This window comes from Aquarana catesbeiana, linkage group LG04, assembly GCF_042186555.1.
Source record: "Aquarana catesbeiana isolate 2022-GZ linkage group LG04, ASM4218655v1, whole genome shotgun sequence".
In the NCBI taxonomy this organism is placed as follows: domain Eukaryota; kingdom Metazoa; phylum Chordata; class Amphibia; order Anura; family Ranidae; genus Aquarana; species Aquarana catesbeiana.
The window spans coordinates 372,406,038-372,433,677 of record NC_133327.1 but is presented as its reverse complement, the minus strand read 5'-3'; the positions used below and the strand labels follow the sequence as shown (position 1 = coordinate 372,433,677).

At 42.4% G+C, this 27,640-nt stretch overlaps 1 protein-coding gene across 1 annotated transcript in view; it reads right to left on the bottom strand.

Moving 5' to 3' along the window:
- The window catches only part of MFSD4B (major facilitator superfamily domain containing 4B), a 34,218-nt gene extending 18,379 nt beyond the window's left edge, over positions 1-15,839 (bottom strand). The window contains exon 1 of the mRNA XM_073627090.1: positions 15,309-15,839. Coding sequence (XP_073483191.1) covers positions 15,309-15,554 — 246 coding nt within the window. The 5' untranslated portion in view covers positions 15,555-15,839. The remainder of the gene's footprint in view (positions 1-15,308) is intronic.
- Between the last annotated feature and the right edge of the window lie 11,801 nt (positions 15,840-27,640).

The following is a 27,640-nucleotide window of genomic DNA, read 5'->3' as shown; positions in this document are numbered from 1 at the left end:
TTTTTAGAGCGTTAAAAGTTCTCATTGCAATTAAGGCTCTTTTCACATGGAGCGGATCCGCTGGATATACTCCGCCAGCTCAGCGGGAGATTGATCCCCGCTGAGCAGGCAGATGACAGGTCCGTCTCTGCTCACTGTACAGGGATGGACCTGTCAGAGCTCCACTGTTCTCTATGGCAAGATCGGATGAAAATGGACAGCCTGTCCGTTTTCATCCGATACGCTGGATGGATGGCGAACATATCACCATCCGCCTGTTTTTAGCGGATCTTGTCGGATCAGATGGCAGGCGGGTGTCAGAGGACACATCTCTGCTGATATCCGTCTGCCCATAGAAGTCAATGGGTGGCCCACTCTGATCCGCCTGTCTGTTTTTCCTGTGAAAGGGGCCTAATGCCCTGTACACACGGTCGGATTTTCCGACGGAAAATGTGTGATAGAACCTTGTTGTCGGAAATCCCGATCGTGTGTGGGCTTCATCACACATTTTCCATCGGAATTTCCGATACACAAAGTTTGAGAGCTTGCTATAAAATTTTCCGACAACAAAATCCGTTGTTGGAAATTCCGATCGTGTGTACACAAATCCGACGCACAAAGTGCCACACATGCTCAGAATAAAGAGACGAAAGCTATTGGCTACTGCCCTGTTTATAGTCCCGCTGTACGTGTTTTACATCATCGCGTTCAGAACGATTGGATTTTCCGACAACTTTGTGTGACCTTGTGTATGCAAGACAAGTTTGAGCCAACATCTGTCGGAAAAAATCCATAGATTTTGTTGTCGGAATGTCCAACCGTGTGTACAGGGCATTAGACTGGTAGGTGTGAGACCCCCAGAACTATTTGTTGCCCTCACTGCATGCCGAGTACTTCCCATGATCCTTACTTTGCCAGTCAAAGCCTTTTGAATACACCCACATCACTGCACGCTGCTCAGCCTATCAATCAAACTACACTAGGTTAGTGGGCAAGGCACATCGGGAATCTGAGATGCCTAGAACCTCCTATAATAGGGAGTGGCAACAGAATTACGTCACCGAACATCGTAGGGAAGGTTATATGACCAGTAGCTCACGAAAGGAGCAGGCATAGCAGCCACCAGTCTTACAAAATGAAGATAAGGGAGACCGAGCCATTATTTTACACAGGATTTAAGTTGAGATGTATAAGCAGGTGGATATCTGTATTCAAAAATAAGAGGCAATTTGTTACTTTAACCAGTTCCCAACCGGCCGCCACAGTTATACTGCGGCAGGTTGGCTCCCCTGGGCGAACAGCGGTAACTGTACGTCGGCCCTTTAAGATGCTGTAGGAGGGGCATGCGTGCCCGCAGCGTGTGCCCGGAGCCGAAGCGAGTGCCCGGCGCGCGCGCTGAACACCAGGCACCCGCAATCGCTCGTTACAGAGCGAAAACCGGTTCTCTCAGGGGAGAGGAGAGAGATCGTGTGTTCATACTAAGTATGAATACCGATCTCTCTCCTCCGCTAGTCAGTCCCATCCCCCCTACAGTTATAACACACCTAGGGAACACAGTTAAACTCTTGATCTCCCCCCTAGTGTTAACCCCTTCCATGCCAATGACATTTTTACAGTAATCAGTGCATTTTTATAGCACTGATCGCTGTATAAAATGGTCAATGGTCTCAAAAATGTGTCCAATTTGGCCGCCACAATATCGCAGATCACTGCCATTACTAGTAAAAAAAAATATGTATGCATGAATGTATGTGTGTGTTTTACCAAAAATATGTAGAATACATATGGGCCTAAACCGAGGAAAATTTTAATTGGGGATATTTATTATAGCAAAAGATTAAAAAATGATTAGACCCCCGCGCTTATGGTGAAAATGAAAAATGAGGAGCTGCAGCCTCTATCAATAAATTCATCCTAAGGTGAACCTAGAAGAAATGTGAAAAAGAGGGGTCAGGTATGGCGCTGCTCTTATTAAGAGGTGACCTACAACCTCTAAATACTTGAGGGGTGTGTGTCACGGGTGCATTTAGTGCAAAAAGTGACAATAAAAGTGCAGAAAATAAATATTTGTATATTCACAAAAATCCACAAAAAAAAATCCTATGTAAACTTCCTAACCGCTTATAAATAATACATACTGGTATGTTCAAACGAAAATAAAATAAACACAATCCTGTGCAAAACCTGCAATTCAAAGTGACATTTCTGTGCAAAAAAATCCAACATATATGACTCGTGTGTATTGTTGCTGTGAAACTGGGTTCAGAAATATGCATATACCGTCCTTAAACCCTGGTGTATACAAAAAAAAAAAAAGTCCAATAAAGTGACAATGTGATCCTTCAAATTGTTCTGTGCTTCTTGGAAAACAGTGCCCCATAAGAAACGCACTCACTGCTATTATTCACCCCACAAGGAGGTATTTCACCTTAACAGTATGAGCCACTGTGCAGCCTGTGGAGTGGGAGGAAACTTCCTGTCCTGTGTTCTCCAAGTACCTCCTTGTCTGCGATGTGTCACTTTTTGCACTAAACGCACCCGTGACACACACGCCTCAAGTATTTAGAGGTTGTAGGTCACCTCTTAATAAGAGCAGCGCCATACCTATCCCCTCTTTTTCACAAAAAGCAAAAGATAGTGTTTTTTTCAAAATTGTCACTCTTTTGTTTATAGCGCAATAAATAAAAACCGCAGAAGTGATCAAATACCAAAAGAAAGCTCTAATTGAGGGGGGAAAAAAAAAGACATCAATTTTGTTTGGGTACAACGTCGCATGACCACGCAATTGTCAGTTAAAGCGACGCAGTGTCGTATCGTAAAAAATGGGCTGGTCATTGAACAGCCAAATCTTCCGGGGCTGAAGAAGTGGTTAAGGGGTAAGTTCACCTTTACAGAAGAAAAATCCACTCGGCAGTCACGCGTCTTCGTCTCCAAAAATAGAGATGCACTGAAATTTCGGCAGCCAAAACATATCAGCCAAAAATGGTGTTTTCGGCATTTTCCCGATAAAGAAAAAAAAAAAAAAAAAAAAAAAAAAGGGTTCGATAATGGTGCCCAAAACGCTTTTACTGTGCTTATTGTGTTTTCCATAGGTCATGTGAATCAAAAACCACATCAAAAACATAACATGGTGCATTATTGCTGCTTTTTCAATGCATTTCAACAAGGAGGTGCATTTTTAGTGCGTTTTTTTTTTTTTTCGACTGACCACAAATGCAGCAAGATTTTTAACTTTACAGCGGAAGAGCAACAGACCAGTGTGAAGACATAGATAGAATTTAAAGGGATACATTTTTCTTGCACTAAAGGCGATAACGGTCGACAATAAATTCATATTCATTTAAATTTATGATATTAAATTTAAAAAATGTAATACAATTATATATAAAAATTATAATATATATATTTAAAAAAAACTGTCTGTCATTTTCAGTTTTCAGCCAAGCGCATCCTGCATTTTCAGTACTAAAATTTCTATTTGGTGCTCAGGTTTAAACCCTAGAGCAATAGATCTTGTGTTGCGTTTCCATAGATTTGGAAAAAGACCAAGGCGTGTTGCGTCTGTAGCTTTTACCAGCTTTAACCATGTAGTGGCTACTTTCCCACCTGTCCTGCCCAGGTCATTTTTCAGATTTCAGAGCAGTCACACTAAGCCCAGGTTCACACTGACAGTGGGAATGAAATCAATTCCTGCATATATATATAATTTGAAAATTGATCAGTCTTGATGTACTGACTGCCTAAATGCCAGAATAGTACAAATACCACCCAAAAAATTTGCCTTTTTTTTCCCCAGAAAGTCGACAGTCCAAGGTATTTAATAAGAGGTAGTTTGTCACAATTTTTTTGAAAATTAAGAAATTTTTTTCCCACAAAGTTGTCATTTTAACACAGCAAAAGGCATACTTAACCACACGCCGCCCGCCATATAGCAGAATGACGGCGGCAAAGTGGTTGTGATATCCTGACCGGACGTCATATGACGTGATCAGGATATCACAGCTGGCACGTGCCCGCGGGGGCGCGTAGCACGGCGATCAGAGGTGCTGTGTGTCAGTCTGACACACCGCAACTCCGATCATGGTGTGAAGCCTCTGACAGCCTCTGATTATCAGCACCATCTGTGCTGATAATCAGCACAGCCCCCATCAAAAGGTGCCAATCAGTGCCCAACACCTGCCAGCCTGTCCCCATAATAAATGCCTGTCAGTGCCCACAACAGTGCCGATCAGTAATGCCTCTCAGTGCCCCAAAGTGCCAGTGATGCCCGTCAGTAGCTCATCAGTGCTGCCTATCCAATGCCACCTATCAGTGCCCATCAGTTTTTTTTTTTTAATTGACGATTTTTTCATTTATAGCGCACAAATTAAAAAACGCAGAGGTGATCAAATACCACCAAAAGAAAGCTCTATTTGTGGGAAGAAAATGACAAAAAAAATTAGTTTGGGTACAGTGCTGCATAACCGCGCAATTGTCGTTCAAAGTGCGACAGCGCTGAAAGCTAAAAATTGTCCTGGGCAGTAAGGGGAAAAGTGCCTGGTATGGAAGTGGTTAAAATGACACTCCAAAAACACATTTTCTACACCTCTTAAGTATGCAGATACCACATACAGTGCCTTGCAAACGTATTCACCCCCCTTGGCATTTTTTGTGTTTTGTTGCCTCACAACCTGGAATTAACATGGATTGTTTGAGGATTTGCATCATGTAATTTACAGAACATGGCCACAACTTTGAAGATGTTTTTTTTTTTGTGAAGCAAACAACAAATAGGACAAAATAACAGAAAAAGTCAATATCCATACATTTTGGGTGTCTCCCACATGCCTTTTTGCAAACTCAAAACATGCTATTTTGTTTTTTGCTGAAAGTAATGGCTTTCTTCTGCCCACTCCGCCATAAAGCCCAACTCTATGGAGCGTTCGGCTTAATGTCGTCCTTTGTACAAATACTCCAGTCTCTGCTGTGGAACTCTGCAGCTTCTCCAGGATTACCTTAGGTAGGTGCTACCTCTCTGATTAATGCCCTCCTTGCCCGGTCCATGAGTTTTGGTGTGCGGTCATCTCTTGGCAGGTTTGCTGTTGTGCCATGTTCTTTCCATTTGGTTATAATAGATTTGATGGTGCTCCTAGGGATCATCAAAGATTGTGTTTTTTTTTTTTTTTTTTTCAACCTAACCCTGACTTCTCAACAACATTGTCCCTTACTTGCTTGGAGAGTTCCTTCGTCTTCATGGCAGTGTTTGGTTAGTGGAACCTCTTGCTTTAGGTGTTGCAGCCTCTGGGGCCTTTCAAAAAGGTGTGTATATGTAATGACAGATCACGTGACACTTAGATTGCACACAGGTGGACATCATTTCACTAATTATGTGACTTCTGAAGGTAATTGGTTGCACCAGAGCTTTTTATGGGCTTCATAACAAAGGGGGTGAATACATACACACATGCCAATGATCAGTTTTTTATTTCTGAAAAATTGTTTTATGTATATATTTTTCTAATTTTACTTCACCAACTTAGACTATTGTGTTCTGATCCATCACATATAATTCAGATTAAAAAAAAAACATTGAACTAAAGGCTGTAATGTAACAAAACAAGAGAAATGCCGAGGGGGATAATACATTTGCAAGGCACTGTATGTGACTGTTTCACAGTCTAGATGCATAGAGGGGCCCAAAATCCAAGGAGCACCTTCAGGTGTTCTAGGGGCATAAATTACACATCTAATTTCATATCACATTTTGGAGGCGCTACTAACCTTAAGGCTGGGTTCACACCTACGACAGATGCGGCTCGCAGCGGGGGTCCGGTGCGTTTCAGTACTTTGTTTCAGGGACAAGTCTGTCCTTGTCAAATTTTTGCCTGAATTTGGCCCTGAAACTGAGCCAAAGACACATAGGACTCCTGTGCAAGCCGAAATTGCACATGTTCCTGACCCACAGAGGAACACACCACACTTTAGCACACCATGCAGCTTGGTGCTGCACAATTTAAAGAAAAAAAAAAAAAAAAAAAAAAAAGGGCCAGGGACTTGTTTCCCCGCATTTCTCATGGGTAGTGCAGCCCATTAAGATGAATGGCCTGACCTACCTGTGACATGCACAAGCAAATGCGCATGCATAGATCTGAACTGATCCCCATATCACAATCCCATCCTTACATCAGTTCCACAGTGTCCACTGCAAATCACAGTTCCCGTCCCTTCACATCAAGATCCCCCCTTTCACAGTAGTGTTCTCAAACCCCCTTGACATAAACACCCTCCAACAGTACTGTACTTAGCCCCCCCATGTTACTGTCCTCAGCCCCCCCCCACTACTGTCCCCAGCCCCCCCATTACAGTACTCATATCCCCCACATTATTGCCCTTCATCCCCCAATACAGTATTCAGCTCCCCCACATTACTGTCCTCGACCCCCCCCCCCCATTACAGTGCTCCGCTTACCTACATTACTATCCTCAGCCCCTCATTACAGTACTCATATCCCCCACATTGTTGTCCTCCATCCACCAATACAGTATTCAGTTCCACCACATTACAGTCCTCAAGCCCCCCACATTACAGTACTCACCCCTCCTGACATTACAGGACTCAGCCTTAACTCCCCCCACACATTACAGTACTGAGCCCCCAAGCACATTAGAGTACTCAATCTCTTCATTTCAGTACTCAGCGCCTCTCCCCCTTTCCACATTGCATCTTCCCTACCTTAGACAGAGAGGACGACGGGAGGCACAGCAGATCTGAATGGAGGATGGAAACAGCAAGCTGGTAATTGGTTGTTTGGACCGTGGGCCACCATTTAGGGATGCCTGCTCCAAAGCAAGGCTGAGAGCACTGAGCGTTGTGTGTCCTGGCAGGGGGGCGGTCCCCCTGTCACAACACAACAGCTCAGCAGGGGAGATTGCTGTACTAACATTGCATAGTTAGTACAGCAGCTCCTGCTGAGATCTTCAACATGCTGAACGAAAATAAACCGCTAGTGTGTACCAAGCTTAGCCGCTTAAGGACTGCCCCATGTACATATACTGCTGCAGGGTGGCCATTAAGTGCAAAATCACGTACCTGTACATGATTTCCTATTTGGCTTCAGGGCACGCCACCAGAGCCCCGCTGTGATTGGACACAGCGGAAGCCAATCAGCAAGTCCGGCGGATGCGATGTACGCCGGCCACCCGCGATCATTCGGGTCGTTTGTGAGGAGAGGCAGAACAGTGGTCTTTCTATGTAAACAAGGAAAGTGAGGGGAAATGGAGGAGATCTTGTGTTTTTGCTTACAGAAACACAGATCTTCCGTTTTCTTTTAGTAAAAGCACATCCCCCACAGTTAGAAAGCACTCATAGGGAACACATTTTACCCTTTGATCACCCCTGATGCCAAACCCTTCCCTGACAATGTCATTAGTACAGTAACAGTGCATTTTGTTTTTTAGCACCGATCACTGTATTAGTGTCACTGGTCCCCAAAGGAGTCAGTTAGCGTGGTTGGCCCGGTAACACAGGGGGTTGTCGGATAGCACTCCCCCTTTACGACCCATGCTCTTATGCCCCGTACACACGGTCGGATTTTCCAATGGAAAATGTCCGATCGGAGCGTGTTGTCAGAAATTCCGACCGTGTGTGGGCTCCATCGGACATTTTCCATCGGATTTTCCGACACACAAAAGTTGGAGAGCAGGAGATAAAATTTTCCGACAACAAAATCCGTTGTCGGAAATTATGATCGTGTGTACACAAATCCGAAGGACAAAGTGCCACGCATGCTCAGAATAAATAAAGAGATGAAAGCTATTGGCCACTGCCCCGTTTATAGTCCCGACGTACGTGTTTTACGTCACCGCGTTTAGAACGATCGGATTTTCCGACAACTTTGTGACCGTGTGTATGCAAGACAAGTTTGAGCCAACATCCGTCGGAAAAAAACCTAGGATTTTGTTGTCGGAATGTCCGAACAAAGTCCGACCGTGTGTACGGGGCATTAGAGTTTGGGATTGGATTAACAAGTTGTTGGACCTGGCCCACCTGTGTCCCCGTTGGCTCCGTTTGGGGGGTTTCTGTGGTTTCCCCCTGGCGAACAAATCGCTTTCTTTGGACCATGAGCGGACGATGGCAATGCCAGCTGTGGCAAATTCATGGAGAATGGTAAACGGCTGACCTTTGAGGTTTTAAAAGCCTGGCGTGGTGGTTTCCTTATGGACTTCTGGCATTAAACAACTATTTTTTTGCGGAGCGTGGCTGTGCCATTAGAGACAAATCCTCTATCACGCCCTTTGAATGTATTTTTATAGCTGAAGAACCTATACCCCATATGGCTTTTGAACTAGATCAACTGTTAGGTTCCGCCACTCCTAACGCCAAACTTGTGTATCTCCGGGCATAGGAATGCAACTTGGGGCTCGTGTTCTCTGAGGCTCAGCTGACCCACCTGTATCAGTTTACTCATTCTAGTTCACAAGATTTTAAAATAAAAGAGACAAACTACAAGATCCTATCATGCTGTTACAGAGTGCCCGCCAACCAGGTCACGAATATACCCCTCTACCTCTGACCTATGCTGGCGAGGCTGCGGCCATATAGATGGTGGGAATTCCCTGTGATAGAACCCTTTTGAAAAGGACATTAAAGCCCAAATACAAGATATCCTTGTCTTAGACATTCCCCTGAGCCGGTAAATTTTTTTCTTTCATATCCCTCCTTTGCCGATTAGTCAGTATAAAAAAAAAAGGGTATTACCTCATCTTCTGAATGCAGCTAAGCGTTTCCTGCCAATTTAATGGAAGCACACATAAGTTCCCAGCCGGGAGGAGTGGATACATGAGGTGAATGATATCAGGGATGCAGATGAGACTTGACAGCAACTTGCAAGGGTAAACGCGACCGCTTCACCAGCATATGAGCAACATGGCTAGATCATGTTTACGACCCAAGGTTGGTTTCCTCTAGTCTGGATTTGGCACTTCTGAAACTGGCGGAACCCTCCCCTCCAGTAAATGCGTTCTCGGCAGCAGTGAGCTAGAGTCTTTTCTCAGCATGGGAGAGGCTTTCCTCTGCTTCCCTTTACCACCTTCCTTACAGCACATCGGCGGACATTGGTGTGAACGATTGGGTCAACAGCGAAAATTGTAGGTACGTACCTGATTTTCTTTTCCTTTTTGTTCTTATTTGGATTTTTACAATGTTTTTCTTCCTTTTAAATGTATGGTTCTTAGCCTATACATAGGATTGACATACTGACCTAATGTTTCACTATGGTAGGGGAGGTCACCTTTCAAAAATGATCCTAAATCCTCATTCTCAGCACTTAAATATTTCTGTGTGTGGCCCTTGTGGTGGTGGCCTATTGGGGGAGGTCTGATGGAGGCTATTTTGGCCCCCCTCCCTCAACTTTGGGGCCAGAAAGGCCACATTGTTGTCAACTTTTCCACTCTGTCTTTGACAGTCCAGGAGTGGCTCTGGAACCTACCTCTTAAGTTATTTTATGCTTTAGGTCTATGTATATGCCCTTAAGGTTGCTGCAACCGCCTAACGGAGTGTGCATTAATAGTATGTTGTTGCGTTTTGTGTGCTTGCACATATTATACATGTCCTTTGGATCTTCAATTTTTATTCCTGTGGCAATGCCTAATAGGACATGTTACCTTGTTTTGCAAAAATAAACAATATAATTTTTTTTTTAAAAAGTGTCAGTTAGGTTTCCGATTTGTCCATCGTAACAGTAACACTTTTGTATTCATTTTAACAGACTTCTCTGGCGGGAATAGATCCAAAATGAAAAAAACTCTTTTGCCCATACTTTACATAGTTACATAGTAGGTGAGGTTGAATAAAGACACAAGTCCAACCTATGTGTGTGATTATGTGTCAGTATTACATTGTATATCCCTGTATGTTGCGGTCATTCAGGTGATTATCTAATAGTTTCTTGAAGCTATCAATGCTCCCCGCTGAGACCACCGCCTGTGGAAGGGAATTCCACATCCTTGCCGCTCTTACAGTAAAGAACCCTCTACATAGTTTAAGGTTAAACCTCTTTTCTTCTAATTGTAATGAGTGGCCACGAGTCTTATTAAACTCTTATTAAACTTAAAGTTTTATCCCTATTGTGGGGTCACCAGTACAGTATTTGTAAATTGAAATCATATCCCCTCTCAAGCGTCTCTTCTCCAGAGAGAATACGTTCAGTGCTTGCAACCTTTCCTCATAAATAAGATCCTCCAGACCCTTTATTAGCTTTGTTGCCCTTCGTTGTACTCGCTCCATTTCCAGTACATCCTTCCTCAGGACTGGTGCCCAGAACTGGACAGCATACTCCAGGTGCGGCCGGACCAAAGCCTTGTAGAGTGGGAGAATTATCGTTTTACCTCTTGCGTTGATCCCCCTTTTAATGCATGTCAATATTCTGTTTGCTTTATTAGCAGCAGCTTGGCATTGCATGCCATTGCTGAGCCTATCATCTACTAGGACCTCCAGGTCCTTTTCCATCCTAGATTCCCCCAGAGGTTCTCCCCCCAGTGTATAGATTGCATTCATATTTTTGCCACCCAAATGCATTATTTTACATTTTTCTACATTGAACCTCATTTGCCATGTAGTCGCCCACCCCATTAATTTGTTCAGGTCTTTTTGCAAGGTTTCCACATCCTGCGGAGAAGTTATTGCCCTGCTTAGCTTAGTATCGTATGCAAATACAGAGATTGAACTGTTTATCCCATCCTCCAGGTCGTTTATAAACAAATTAAATAGGATTGGTCCCAGCACAGAACCTTGGGGAACCCCACTACTCACCCTTGACCATTCTGAGTACTCCCCATTTATCACCACCCTCTGAACTCACCCTTGTAGCCAGTTTTCAATCCATGTACTCACCCTATGGTCCATGCCAAGGGACCTTATTTTGTACAGTAAAGGTTTATGGGGAACTGTGTCAAATGCTTTTGCAAAATCCAGATACACCACGTCTACGGGCCTTCCTTTATCTAGATGGCAACTCACCTCCTCATAGAAGGTTAATAGATTGGTTTGGCAAGAACGATTCTTCATGAATCCATGCTGATTACTGCTAATGATATTGTTCTTATTACTAAAATCTTGTATATAATCCCTTATCATCCCCTCCAAGAGTTTACATACTATTGATGTTAGGCTAACTGGTCTGTAATTCCCAGGGATGTATTTTGGGCCCTTTTTAAATATTGGTGCTACATTGGCTTTTCTCTGCTGGTACCATTCCAGTCAGTAGACTGTCTGTAAAAATTAGGAACGGTCTGGCAATCACTTGACTGAGTTCCCTAAGTACCCTCGGATGCAAGCCATCTGGTCCCGGTGATTTATTAATGTTAAGTTTCTCAAGTCTAATTTTAATTCTGTCCTCTGTTAACCATGGAGGTGCTTCCTGTGTTGTGTCATGAGGATAAACACTGCAGTTTTGGTTACTGAAGCCCCCCGATTCACTCGTGAAGACTGAGGAGAAGAATAAATTCAATACCTTTGCCATCTCCCCATCCTTTGTAACCAGATGTCCTTCCTCATTCTTTATGGGGCCAATATGGTCTGTCCTCCCTTTTTTACTGTTTACTTTTTTACTGTTTACATACTTAAAGAATTTCTTGGGATTTTTTTTTGCTCTCCTCTGCTATGCGTCTTTCATGTTCTATCTTAGCCGTCCTAATTGCACCCTTACATTTCTTGTTGCATTCTTTATAAAGTCTGAATGCTGAGGATGATCCCTCAACCTTGTATTTTTTGAAGACCTTCTCCTTTGCTTTTATATGCATTTTTACATTGGAGTTAAGCCATCCAGGATTTTTGTTCGCTCTTTTAAATTTATTACCCAATGGGATACATTGGCTAATGCCCTTATTTAATATGCTCATAAAGCAAACCCATCTCTCCTCCGTATTCTTTGTTCCTAATATTTTATCCCAATTTATGCCTTTTAGCAAGGTTTGTAGTTTAGGGAAGTTGGCTCTTTTGAAATTCAGTGTCTTTGTGTTCCCTATTTGTGTGATTTATACTAATTGACCTGTGATCGCTGTTACCTAAATTGCCCCGTATTTCCACATCCGTGATCAGGTCTGTATTGTTGGTAATCAGTAGATCCAGTAATGTTTTATTTCTAGTTGGTGCGTCTACCATCTGACCCATAAAATTGTCCTGCAAGACATTAAGGAACTGGCGAGCCTTAAATGAATGCGTGGTTCCCTCCGCCCAGTCTATGTCTGGATAATTAAAACCCCCCATTATGATAACACTTCCCATCCTTGCTGCTAATCCAATTTGTGATAGGAGATCCGTCTCCACTTCCTCCCTCAGGTTAGGGGGCCTATAGCATACTCCCAGTATTATTTTCCCCTTAGCTTCATCCCTTTGGAGCTCTACCCATAAGGATTCCACCTCCTCTCTAGCTCCCTCAGTGATGTAATCTCTCACATTCGCTTGTACATTATTCTTGATATATAGGCATACCCCTCCCCCTTTTTTACCCTCTCTATCCTTGCGGTATAGGGTATACCCTTGAATGTTTGCCAGCCAAACATTCTTTAAAGCTGAGTGCCACTCAAAAGTGGAACTTCCGCTTATCCGTCTCCTCCCCCCTCCGATGCCACATTTGGCACCTTTCAGGGGGGAGGGGTACCTGTTTTTGACAGGTACTGGTCCCCACTTCTGGGAGATGGGGCCGCGGCCCGGTTTCTCGGGAGTTCGGCCCCCTCTTCTGCCACGGGATCAATTAGAAAGCACACTTTGTGCACGAGCAGTAGGGAACCGGGTTCACTGCCGGGTTCCCTTACCGTGATTTGTAGCTGCCGACTTAATTTTTTTTTTTGGGGGGGGCTGGACCTTCTCTTTAACCACTTGGGTGGACGTCATACGATGGCTTCCTAGAACGATCGCTCTCGCGTGCCCCCGGTGGCCGCACCGTGTTGCTAGGACATGGCGCAACCCCGATCTGTGTACCATGCGATCGGCTGTGTCCATTCACAGCCGGTCACATGTAAACACCGAGATGCCGGTAATCGGCGCTCCTCATCTCACACTGACAGAGTGTGAGGAGAGGAGAGCCGATCAGCGGCATCTCCTCACAGGAGACAGCTAGGTATGTAATCAGGGCACAGATAATCAGTGGCCTGATTACAATTAGGTGCCCACCAGTGCCAGCAATAATTGCCCACCACTGCCAGCAATCAGTGCCAACCAGTGCCCACAAGTGCCAGCAGTCAGTGCTGCCCATCAATGCCCACCAGTGAAGGAGAAACATTACTTATTTACAAAATTTACTGACAAAGTAAAACTTTTTTTTTTTTTTTTTTAATTTTTGGTCTTTTTTTTTGGGAAAAAAATGAAAAACCCAGGAGTGATTAAATACCACCAAAAGAAAGCTCTATTTGTTTGAAGAAAATTATAAAAATTTCACATGATTACAGTGTAGCATGACCACGCAATTGTTATTCAAAGTGTGACAGCGCTGAAAGCTGAAAAATGGCCTGGGCAGGAAGAGGGAGTAAGTGCCCAGTATTGAGGTGGTTAAAGCCAAGTTCCAGCCGGAAAAGAAATTGAAATTAAAAGGCAACAGCTACAAATACTGTAGCTGCTGACTTTTAAATATCTGGACACTTACCTATCCAGGCATCCCACGATGTCGGCACCCCTAACCGATTTGTCTATTGGCTGTGGGTGCAGGCGCTGGCATCTTCACCAAGACCCCTTTCACACCGAGGGCGTTTTGCAGACTGGAGCGGTGCGCTGGCAGGAGGTCAGGAAAAGTCTTGCCAGCAGCTTCTTTGGAGCAGTGTGTTTACCGCTCCTCCCCATTGAAATCAATGGGGCAGCGCTGGGATACTGCCGGAAAAACACCGCTATTGCGGCGCATTACAGGCGGTTTTAACCCTTTCTCGGCCGCTAGCGGGGGGGGTAAAAGCACCCCGCTAGCGGCCGAAATGCGCCGCAAATCTGATGGTAAAACACCACTAAAAATAGCAGCGTTTTACTGCCGACGCTATGGACAGCTCGGTGTGAAAGTGCCGCTTACAATACCGCCTCCCCAGTGTGAAAGGGCCCTAAGCCCCCTTTCACACCGAGCTGTCCATAGCGTCGGCGGTAAAACGCTGCTATTTTTAGTGGTGTTTTACTATCGGATTTGCGGCGCATTTCGGCCGCTAGCGGGGTGCTTTTACCCCCCGCTAGCGGCCAAAATGCGCCGCAAATCCGATGGTAAAACACCACTAAAAATAGCAGCTTTTTACCGCCGACGCTATGGACAGCTCGGTGTGAAAGGGGGCTTAGGGCCCTTTCACACTGGGGCGGGGGCGGCGGTATTGTAAGCGGCGCTTTACCGTCGGTATTCGGCCGCTAGCGGGGCAGTTTTACCCCCCACTAGCGGCCGAGAAAGGGTTAAAAACCACCGCAAAGCGCCTCTGCAGAGGCAGAGGCGCTTTGCCGGCGGTATAGCCGCGCTGTCCTATTGATTTCAATGGGCAGGAGCTGTGAAGAAGCGGTATACACTCCGCTCCTTCACTGCTCCGAAGATGCTGCTAGCAGGACTATTTTTTACCGTCCTGATAGCGCACCGCTGCAGTGTGAAAACCCTCGGGGCTTTCACACTGGAAACAAAGCAGCGGCACTTTCGGGTCGGTTTGCAGGTGCTATTATTAGCGCAATAGTGCCTGCAAACCGCCCCAGTGTGAACGGGCCCTTAGGGAAACAGGCAGTGAAGCCTTGCGGCTTCACAGCCTGTTTCCTACTGCGCATGCACTTTTCTGAAAGGTCCCACAGTCTTCGGGGACCTCTGTGTCTCCCAGAAGGCAGAAGGGGGTGTAAGGAAATTGCATAGATTGCCACAATTGTGCGGCAATCTTACCCGCTTGTTTTCTTCCCCCCTTTGCCACATTTGGCACCTTTCGGAGGGGGGAGAAAACAAGCGGCGCTTCCCGTTTTGAGTTTAAGGTAACAATCACAATGAATGCTACAATGCGTTTTCCGTCACTTTTTTTTCACATGACAGCCCATAGACGTGAATGGGCTTGTCTGTTGCACGCCAAGGAAGCTCAAGTTCCATTTTTCGACACTGAGCTGACCATGCCTGGCAAGTTTGTTGCGTGACTGCTACCCGCGTTTTAAGAAATAACACATCACAAGCGTGACGTTTCTATATCGCTCAGGTGTGAAGTGTGCGGGGCCAAACAGGCACAATTCTGCTCCTTGGCAGCTTGTGAGGGGTGCCTGAGACATGGCATGAATGAGGTGGAGGGAAGAATCCACAGGTATACTATAGAAATCCTGCCCCTGGAATGTTCTCTATAGAAGACATGAAGAAGAAACTTCCTCTTACCAGCCCCAGGAAGGCAGCGCACATGACGGTGGTGATACAGCAGCGTATCCCCCGGCATTGCTGCCCTCCGGACACCAGGTGCACTTCATCCTCGGCTCTGCTCCTTGCCCCCTCGTCCTCCAGCCCCTCGTCTCTCAGCCTGGCCGGGCGCTTCTCAAACAGCGTGTCTTCTTCCTCCTCCCCGGCCTCGTCGTCTCCCGCCCGTGCAAAGCGCACCTGTTTCTTCTTCTTGCAGTTCCCCGTCATGTCCCCTCTAGTAAGCGGTGCAGATCAGTTCCTCCTCATGTCTAGCCCAGGCTCCGGCCTTCTTTCTCCGGGAACAACCCGGATGTAGCAGCCGAGCAGTGACAGGCCGGGTGCACCTGGGAGGAGGAGGAGCGGGGAGAGGCGGCCCTATCGTCTTCTTCTTCCCGGTTTTTCGTGTGTCCTCGGCTGGCGGCCTCTAATGTAGTGTAGCCTCTAGTGTACACCTGGCGGTTCCTGACACACACCTTATAGCAAGTCACTGACCCTTCTCTCACAGAGTTGCTGCCACTTCTGACTGACATGGCAAAATCGAGTCTATGGGGCCAAAACCGCTTGTTATCTGACAAAAAGAGCTCATGCACTTTTCTGAGCGACAGGTAGTTTGCCTCAGGTGACAGAACGCTCATATGAGAACAGGGGCCATTGAAATTTAGGGGATTTATTTGGCTTGTTCTGCATTTTAGCGCTTAGGCTTCATGTACAGGGGAAGTTGTTCAACCTCTCCTGAAAGATTGAACTTGACGGCTAGAAACCAGCGTCTAAAAACGGCTGTTTAGCCGCGTTTACGTGCCACGTTTGCATCTAGAAGTGTTTGAAATTTTTTTTTTTTTTTAAATAGCCAAAAATGCCTGTAAACGAAATGCAGCTAAACGCGAGTTACCACGTTTGGAATGCCTCTAAACATGGCTTCTGAACGCATTTTTTTGGGGGTTCCAAAAAAAGCCTGTAAACACAACTGCCTAGAAACGACTATAAACGACCCTGTGTACATGTACTGATAAGATAGCATTGAGGAGGGTTCAGGAGCATCATAAACATCCATTTACCAGCAGCAGTGTACATGAGGCCTAAACGACATAGCCGACTGATAATTCGTATATTAGAAATGATAGAAGGGTTTGGCGCTGTTCCTATTTAGTTTCCTACCTCCATATAGGTTACTAGATTAAAATAAATTCTTAGGTGCACCGTGCATATATCAAATATTAAATACAAATTAACAATATGGATTCCCAAGTATACCGTGCATGTGTCAATTAAATATTCTGCTACAATATTGTGCAATCATAGGTGATACATAGACATAACTTAAATGCTTACATATGTAATATTGCTAGGGAGGGAAGAAAGGAGGGGGGGGGAAGGAAAAGGGGGGGGAAGGGGGAAGGGAGAAGGGAGTGAGATAGGGAGGTGGGGAGGGGGTGTAGGAAGTCTGTTCCTAAGGAAAATTACAATAACAAGATAAAGTGCAAATGTGCTGGTGCAATCCAAAAGGCAACAGTGACAAGATAAAGTGCAAACGTGCTTCAAAATTCTTTAGTGAGTCTCTTGTGCCATATTCTTGTGCTGTGGTGATAATCCTTCACTTATAATATCTCTTTGCTCTGAAAGTGCAGCCACTCACCAGATCACTTCACCCCTGCGGGGGTAGTAGGCAGTTACAGTTTTATCGCCACTGTACAGCGATCGCTGGCGGGCTCAGGATCGTGGTATATCATATATAAAGAGAGAGGGAGTGCCCATAGCGTAAAATTGCTTTAAAAAAGTTTTATTACACAAAATGAAAGGGTACTCACACTTTTACAGTAAAAATCAAGCGAAATGGTAAAAACGTCAAAACCGTCATAAATATCCTTCAGCGCTGGTACAGGAGGTGATGTTTGGGAAGCACAGATTAGGCCACGCCCTACGCGTTTCGTCGTTAGGACGTCTACGGGAGCGTGACCTGTGTTGTGTCTTCCCATCCTTATATAGTGTGTGTGGTGTCCCCTTGTTAAATTTTCAATTGGCATCCATTTTCCCGCGGACCGGAAGTTCGTCCGCGGCCATTTTGTTTATATTTTGCAGACAGAAGTCCGACTTCCTGTGTTAATAGCAGTGGGACTACTGGTGGCCATTTTGCCTGAGCTATTTGTAGACAGTAGTTCAAGTTACCTGTCTCTGTATATTTGTATTGCATAGTCCGGCGGCCATTTTGCCTGTGTTTTTGTGGACAATGGAGACCGGCGGCCATTTTGCCTATGTTTTTGTGGACAATGGAGACCGTAAACAATTCTCCCCATTGTTTGTATTGCATAGTCCGGCGGCCATTTTGCCTGTGTTTTTGTGGACAATGGAGACCGTAAATAGATCTCCCTATTGGTGTCAGCTGCAGATATATGGTGTTAAATCTATCACACACTATAAAAGGTTTATTGTACATTAATCGGCTTGCTTTATATGACGCTAAAAATCAAAAAATTATACTAAATTCAAAATGATTTAAAACCCATAAGAAATACATGAAGAAACATAAAGAATACATAAAAATCAATACAAATAAAAATTAAAATTAAAATCATGAGGAGCACATAGAGGATCATGAGGAATACTTAAATGAGAGCTTACTAAATACATATCGTTCTTAAATTAAAATAAATAAAATAAATTGGAAAAAATTGGAAAAAAATTAATTAAATAAATAAAGCTTAACCTCATATATTATATGGCATTTTTTTGTGTATCTGAAGAGAGGGGGAACATATTTTTATTTTTAAGGGGGCTTGTTGTATATATTAATCTTTTAGGGTGTCCACATTTATACATTATATATCCTCATTTTTAAGAGTAATTACTTCTATAGTGCGTACGTGAGAAAGGAATCTTAGATTTTTTTTTTTTTTTTTTTTTATATTTAGCATTTCTTTCTGGATACTATGTCCCATACATGGACTATATGAAGAAGATATATGTAAAAAATTATAAAAAATATTATAAAAGACAGTATAAAAATATATATATACTGGTATAAAATGGCTTAAGAAAGACAGGAAGAATAAAACGGGAGGAGAAGGGTTAATTTCGAAATCTGTATTATACTATTCGTGCGTGTATATATATATATACTAGAGGGTGTACTGGGTCTATTGGTTATTTTTCATGTTTATATCCTATTGCGGTACTTTCTGCTCATTTATAGGGAAGAAGGAAAAAGGGGGTAGTTAGATGTCAGAGTGTTTATGTGTCAAGAGTATAGGTGCTCTATGTCTCCCATTTTGATATGAATATTAATAATTTGTTAGGAAGCAGTTGAGGTCAAGGTCAATGTTCATGCCCATAGGCTGCAGGGTATCTAATAAGAATATCCACTTGGTTTCGTTTTGTGAGACCTTAATTTTTTTATTTTCGCCTCTCCAGTGACCCTTGATTTTATCTATTGCGTAAAAGGTCATCTGCGCCGGGTCTCTATTGTGGTAATCTCTAAAATGCCTGGACACGCTGTGTTTGTTAAAACCTTTCTTGATGTTTTTAATGTGTTCTCTGACCCTGACATGCAGCTCTCTCGTTGTCCTTCCTACATATTGCTTCCGACATGGGCACTCTAACACGTAAGTGACGTGGGTACTGTGGCAGGTAATGAGCTCTCGAATATTGAACTCTTTTCCATTAGCAGTAGACCTAAATTTCGTTGTTTTCTTGCTGGTTCTTTTACTGGTTCTGCAAGGTAAACATTTGCCACATTTAAAAAACCCTTTTAAACCTTTTCCTATTTTTATCTCCCTAGGTGGATCTATTGCATTGTGTACCAGTTTGTTCCTCAGAGTTGGTGCTTTTTTGTAGATGAAAACTGGTTTCCTAGGCAATATAGAGTTAAGGGTCCTATCAGATTGTAAAATGGGCCAATGTTTTTTAATTATAGTCTCCACATGTTTGTATTGTCTATTGTACCCCGTTAGAAAAGCTACTTCCGGTTTTTCATTTTTTGTTCTTCTATGTTGTATTCCTGTTTCGTCTAACATTTTGTTTCTGTCCATTTTCCCGACGGTGTGTTTCATTGCCACTAGGTCCTTTCTTTTATATCCCTTTTCCACGAACTTGTTTATTAAAGTGTCCGTTTGTCTCTCATAATCGTGTTTGTTGGAGCAATTCCTATATAACCGCATGAACTGACCCTTAGGTATATTTCCTAGCCAACGGGGGTGGTGGCAACTGCTAGTTGGGATGTACCCATTTCTGTCCGTAGTTTTGAAATATGTTCTTGTTTTCAGCTGTCCATCCTCTTTATATATTTGTAGGTCCAGATAATCCACAGTCTCTTTATTCCAGTTTCCTGAGAAGGTCAGTCCATAGGCATTGCCATTGATCTCGTTGAAGAAATTCTGTAATTCCTCTATCGTACCCCCCCATACCATGACAATGTCGTCAATGTACCTCCTGTATAATTTCAGATTTCTTCTTTCCTTACTGTAAATTTGTTCCTCCTCCCATTTATTGAGTAGTAAATTGGCTACGCTGGGGGCATACTTAGCCCCCATGGCTACTCCTTTTATTTGGGAGTAGAAGTCACCCTTGTGCCAAAAATAGTTATGGCTCATGGCCAATTTTAGTCCCTCCAAGATATAATTGATTTGTGTTACCCTTAGATCCGTTAGCGGGACTAAGAAACAATTCAACATTCAATCCAAATATTCAACAAAATGAGAGCCTGATGACTTTTAAAAAAATGGTCGAACAAGATCTTAGGAAGATGAAACCGAAGAAAATAAAAACAAACATATGGAACATTATTAAAGAAATAGAGAAGAAGAAAAATATAGTCATCCGACCGGCCGATAAGGGAGGAGGCCTGGTCATTTTAAACAAAAAAGACTATGAGTCAGAAATGAAGAAGCTACTGGAGGTACCCAACACATACAAGAAACTGAGGGGCAACCCAAGAACAGAATATAAGAAAAAACTGAAGACCTATGTTAAAAAAGGAGAAGAAATGGGGATTCTAACAAAAAAAGAAGCCAAATATCTAACCCCTGAAATAGCCAAAACTCCAATTATATATTACGTACCAAAGATCCATAAAGACCAAAAGAACCCACCCGGCAGACCGATAATCAGTGGCATTGATTCACTGTTCTCCCGGTTGGGAGCATACCTGGACGGCTACTTACAGCCCCTAGTTAAAAAAGGTAGATCGTTTCTGAGAGACAGTAAACAGCTAATTGGGGAATTAAACAACTTTGAAATAAATGATAACGACATACTAGTAACCGTTGATATAAATTCTCTGTACACCAACATCGTACAGAAAGATGGCATTAGTGGTGTCGAATGGGCTTTACACACGCTAACGGATCTAAGGGTAACACAAATCAATTATATCTTGGAGGGACTAAAATTGGCCATGAGCCATAACTATTTTTGGCACAAGGGTGACTTCTACTCCCAAATAAAAGGAGTAGCCATGGGGGCTAAGTATGCCCCCAGCGTAGCCAATTTACTACTCAATAAATGGGAGGAGGAACAAATTTACAGTAAGGAAAGAAGAAATCTGAAATTATACAGGAGGTACATTGACGACATTGTCATGGTATGGGGGGGTACGATAGAGGAATTACAGAATTTCTTCAACGAGATCAATGGCAATGCCTATGGACTGACCTTCTCATGAAACTGGAATAAAGAGACTGTGGATTATCTGGACCTACAAATATATAAAGAGGATGGACAGCTGAAAACAAGAACATATTTCAAAACTACGGACAGAAATGGGTACATCCCAACTAGCAGTTGCCACCACCCCCGTTGGCTAGGAAATATACCTAAGGGTCAGTTCATGCGGTTATATAGGAATTGCTCCAACAAACACGATTATGAGAGACAAACGGACACTTTAATAAACAAGTTCGTGGAAAAGGGATATAAAAGAAAGGACCTAGTGGCAATGAAACACACCATCGGGAAAATGGACAGAAACAAAATGTTAGACGAAACAGGAAAACAACATAGAAGAACAAAAAATGAAAAACCGTAAGTAGCTTTTCTAACGGGGTACAATAGACAATACAAACATGTGGAGACTATAATTAAAAAACATTGGCCCATTTTACAATCTGATAGGACCCTTAACTCTATATTGCCTAGGAAACCAGTTTTCATCTACAAAAAAGCACCAACTCTGAGGAACAAACTGGTACACAATGCAATAGATCCACCTAGGGAGATAAAAATAGGAAAAGGTTTAAAAGGGTTTTTTAAATGTGGCAAATGTTTACCTTGCAGAACCAGTAAAAGAACCAGCAAGAAAACAACGAAATTTAGGTCTACTGCTAATGGAAAAGAGTTCAATATTCGAAAGCTCATTACCTGCCACAGTACCCACGTCACTTACGTGTTAGAGTGCCCATGTCGGAAGCAATATGTAGGAAGGACAACGAGAGAGCTGCATGTCAGGGTCAGAGAACACATTAAAAACATCAAGAAAGGTTTTAACAAACACAGCGTGTCCAGGCATTTTAGAGATTACCACAATAGAGACCCGGCACAGATGACCTTTTACGCAATAGATAAAATCAAGGGTCACTGGAGAGGCGAAAATAAAAAAATTAAGGTCTCACAAAACGAAACCAAGTGGATATTCTTATTAGATACCCTGCAGCCTATGGGCATGAACATTGACCTTGACCTCAACTGCTTCCTAACAAATTATTAATATTCATATCAAAATGGGAGACACAGAGCACCTATACTCTTGACACATAAACACTCTGACATCTAACTACCCCCTTTTTCCTTCTTCCCTATAAATGAGCAGAAAGTACCGCAATAGGATATAAACATGAAAAATAACCAATAGACCCAGTACACCCTCTAGTATATATATATACACGCACGAATAGTATAATACAGATTTCGAAATTAACCCTTCTCCTCCCGTTTTATTCTTCCTGTCTTTCTTAAGCCATTTTATACCAGTATATATATATTTTTATACTGTCTTTTATAATATTTTTTATAATTTTTTACATATATCTTCTTCATATAGTCCATGTATGGGACATAGTATCCAGAAAGAAATGCTAAATATAAAAAAAAAAAAAAAAATCTAAGATTCCTTTCTCACGTACGCACTATAGAAGTAATTACTCTTAAAAATGAGGATATATAATGTATAAATGTGGACACCCTAAAAGATTAATATATACAACAAGCCCCCTTAAAAATAAAAATATGTTCCCCCTCTCTTCAGATACACAAAAAAATGCCATATAATATATGAGGTTAAGCTTTATTTATTTAATTAATTTTTTTCCAATTTATTTTATTTATTCTAATTTAAGAACGATATGTATTTAGTAAGCTCTCATTTAAGTATTCCTCATGATCCTCTATGTGCTCCTCATGATTTTAATTTTAATTTTAATTTTTATTTGTATTGATTTTTATGTATTCTTTATGTTTCTTCATGTATTTCTTATGGGTTTTAAATCATTTTGAATTTAGTATAATTTTTTGATTTTTAGCGTCATATAAAGCAAGCCGATTAATGTACAATAAACCTTTTATAGTGTGTGATAGATTTAACACCATATATCTGCAGCTGACACCAATAGGGAGATCTATTTACGGTCTCCATTGTCCACAAAAACACAGGCAAAATGGCCGCCGGACTATGCAATACAAACAATGGGGAGAATTGTTTACGGTCTCCATTGTCCACAAAAACATAGGCAAAATGGCCGCCGGTCTCCATTGTCCACAAAAACACAGGCAAAATGGCCGCCGGACTATGCAATACAAATATACAGAGACAGGTAACTTGAACTACTGTCTACAAATAGCTCAGGCAAAATGGCCACCAGTAGTCCCACTGCTATTAACACAGGAAGTCGGACTTCTGTCTGCAAAATATAAACAAAATGGCCGCGGACGAACTTCCGGTCCGCGGGAAAATGGATGCCAATTGAAAATTTAACAAGGGGACACCACACACACTATATAAGGATGGGAAGACACAACACAGGTCACGCTCCCGTAGACGTCCTAACGACGAAACGCGTAGGGCGTGGCCTAATCTGTGCTTCCCAAACATCACCTCCTGTACCAGCGCTGAAGGATATTTATGACGGTTTTGACGTTTTTACCATTTCGCTTGATTTTTACTGTAAAAGTGTGAGTACCCTTTCATTTTGTGTAATAAAACTTTTTTAAAGCAATTTTACGCTATGGGCACTCCCTCTCTCTTTATATATGATATACCACGATCCTGAGCCCGCCAGCGATCGCTGTACAGTGGCGATAAAACTGTAACTGCCTACTACCCCCGCAGGGGTGAAGTGATCTGGTGAGTGGCTGCACTTTCAGAGCAAAGAGATATTATAAGTGAAGGATTATCACCACAGCACAAGAATATGGCACAAGAGACTCACTAAAGAATTTTGAAGCACGTTTGCACTTTATCTTGTCACTGTTGCCTTTTGGATTGCACCAGCACATTTGCACTTTATCTTGTTATTGTAATTTTCCTTAGGAACAGACTTCCTACACCCCCTCCCCACCTCCCTATCTCACTCCCTTCTCCCTTCCCCCTTCCCCCCCCTTTTCCTCCCCCCCCCCCTCCTTTCTTCCCTCCCTAGCAATATTACATATGTAAGCATTTAAGTTATGTCTATGTATCACCTATGATTGCACAATATTGTAGCAGAATATTTAATTGACACATGCACGGTATACTTGGGAATCCATATTGTTAATTTGTATTTAATATTTGATATATGCACGGTGCACCTAAGAATTTATTTTAATCTAGTAACCTATATGGAGGTAGGAAACTAAGTAGGAACAGCGCCAAACCCTTCTATCATTTCTAATATATCTCAGCTGTCCCCATTTTAGGGTGACTGCTTGTTGGGAGGCAGCAGTTCCAAACTTTACCAATTAAGTCTTTATGTCCACTGCGCGGGTTCACCATCCCTTTACTAGTCACTGTTTAATTTAAAACTAAACAGAAACCTGCAGCAATGGATATCTTTAGATACCTAAACAACAGAAACATCAACCTCACCGAAGTCTTTAATCAAGAACAAGTAGCCATACGGCAGGATATAGACAGTCTATTTAAACATCTGAAACACAATATCGAAAAACAAATAAGAGTTTGGTGGGATATAGCAACTATTGAAATGTATATTACAGAGAAAATCACCCCAAGACGTTTGAGGTGGGATATCTCACCCAACGATGCAGTTAATGATAAAGGATTGATGGAAGATTGGTATAAATTCTTCAATGATAGCGAAAATGCACTGCTCGGGAAAATAGTAATACGAAGACGACATAAATTAAAGAACATAGAAACAGAAATACTACAAATAAGAGACCAACTCGTACCTTTCTTGGAATCCAGAGAATATAAAGAAAAAGAGAACAAACTACAAGAAGCCATGACTAAATATGATAAAGAAATACAGCTGAAGAAACAAAAAAAGTTTAGAAGAGATGTGCTGGACTACAAAAACCAGCAGGTATATAAATGGCAAATAGATGAGAATTACATGGAAGATAACCACAACATCTCTATGATAGACGAATCAAGGGAAAGTTCAGTAATAGAAGATATTACACCATGGCAAGAGATAAGACCCACAGAAATTAGGACACCAAGAACAAGACCAGAAGAACTACCAAATTTAAGAATGAGAAGAGAGGGAACTAGCCCGGAACGTCGGTACTACAGGGATCAAGCTGGAGATGAGAATAGACCACAACAATGGAACAACCCCTCAAGTATTTTGAGGACACCAAGATATAATAATAGATACTCCCCTCTGAGGAACGAACAACATTACACCCCCTATGAAGAACCATCACATAGGCGGGGTTTTTTTCCCAGGGAATACAGAGGGAGACCCCCAGTCTTCAGAAACAGACGGTCTCCCTACAGGGATACACATGGGCCTCAAGACAGACAAAGGGGAGGGCAACCCTTCAGGTTCCCCACCAGGAACCGAAACAACGGAGACCCTCGACGGAGCTGGAACATGAGGACCACCAGGAACACATACATGGGCCCGAGGAACAGAATGCAAGAAGAAACCCAACGAGAAGAAAGAACAGAGCATACATACAGACCACAGAGATGGGAAAGAGGAGAAGAGCACGCGGTAAGAGAGGAGGAATCAAGAAGAAAAAGAAGAAGAGAGTATTAGGTACAGGAATTTTTAACCTAAGTGAAGCCAATTTTAATGAGGAAGAATTGAGAGTGTTGGATTTAGGCTTAAAATATGCCCCTGATAAGAATCTTGACCCCTTCGAAGTATATATAGACCTCCAAAAATTCGTAAGAAAACTTAACATAAAAAAATTTTACTTAATGAAAGGAGATATTAATAGGAACGTACGAACAGATGATGACCCCCCTTTATTCCAACATTCAGGACTAAGAAACAATTCAACATTCAATCCAAATATTCAACAAAATGAGAGCCTGATGACTTTTAAAAAAATGGTCGAACAAGATCTTAGGAAGATGAAACCGAAGAAAATAAAAACAAACATATGGAACATTATTAAAGAAATAGAGAAGAAGAAAAATATAGTCATCCGACCGGCCGATAAGGGAGGAGGCCTGGTCATTTTAAACAAAAAAGACTATGAGTCAGAAATGAAGAAGCTACTGGAGGTACCCAACACATACAAGAAACTGAGGGGCAACCCAAGAACAGAATATAAGAAAAAACTGAAGACCTATGTTAAAAAAGGAGAAGAAATGGGGATTATAACAAAAAAAGAAGCCAAATATCTAACCCCTGAAATAGCCAAAACTCCAATTATATATTACGTACCAAAGATCCATAAAGACCAAAAGAACCCACCCGGCAGACCGATAATCAGTGGCATTGATTCACTGTTCTCCCGGTTGGGAGCATACCTGGACGGCTACTTACAGCCCCTAGTTAAAAAAGGTAGATCGTTTCTGAGAGACAGTAAACAGCTAATTGGGGAATTAAACAACTTTGAAATAAATGATAACGACATACTAGTAACCGTTGATATAAATTCTCTGTACACCAACATCGTACAGAAAGATGGCATTAGTGGTGTCGAATGGGCTTTACACACGCTAACGGATCTAAGGGTAACACAAATCAATTATATCTTGGAGGGACTAAAATTGGCCATGAGCCATAACTATTTTTGGCACAAGGGTGACTTCTACTCCCAAATAAAAGGAGTAGCCATGGGGGCTAAGTATGCCCCCAGCGTAGCCAATTTACTACTCAATAAATGGGAGGAGGAACAAATTTACAGTAAGGAAAGAAGAAATCTGAAATTATACAGGAGGTACATTGACGACATTGTCATGGTATGGGGGGTACGATAGAGGAATTACAGAATTTCTTCAACGAGATCAATGGCAATGCCTATGGACTGACCTTCTCAGGAAACTGGAATAAAGAGACTGTGGATTATCTGGACCTACAAATATATAAAGAGGATGGACAGCTGAAAACAAGAACATATTTCAAAACTACGGACAGAAATGGGTACATCCCAACTAGCAGTTGCCACCACCCCCGTTGGCTAGGAAATATACCTAAGGGTCAGTTCATGCGGTTATATAGGAATTGCTCCAACAAACACGATTATGAGAGACAAACGGACACTTTAATAAACAAGTTCGTGGAAAAGGGATATAAAAGAAAGGACCTAGTGGCAATGAAACACACCGTCGGGAAAATGGACAGAAACAAAATGTTAGACGAAACAGGAATACAACATAGAAGAACAAAAAATGAAAAACCGGAAGTAGCTTTTCTAACGGGGTACAATAGACAATACAAACATGTGGAGACTATAATTAAAAAACATTGGCCCATTTTACAATCTGATAGGACCCTTAACTCTATATTGCCTAGGAAACCAGTTTTCATCTACAAAAAAGCACCAACTCTGAGGAACAAACTGGTACACAATGCAATAGATCCACCTAGGGAGATAAAAATAGGAAAAGGTTTAAAAGGGTTTTTTAAATGTGGCAAATGTTTACCTTGCAGAACCAGTAAAAGAACCAGCAAGAAAACAACGAAATTTAGGTCTACTGCTAATGGAAAAGAGTTCAATATTCGAGAGCTCATTACCTGCCACAGTACCCACGTCACTTACGTGTTAGAGTGCCCATGTCGGAAGCAATATGTAGGAAGGACAACGAGAGAGCTGCATGTCAGGGTCAGAGAACACATTAAAAACATCAAGAAAGGTTTTAACAAACACAGCGTGTCCAGGCATTTTAGAGATTACCACAATAGAGACCCGGCGCAGATGACCTTTTA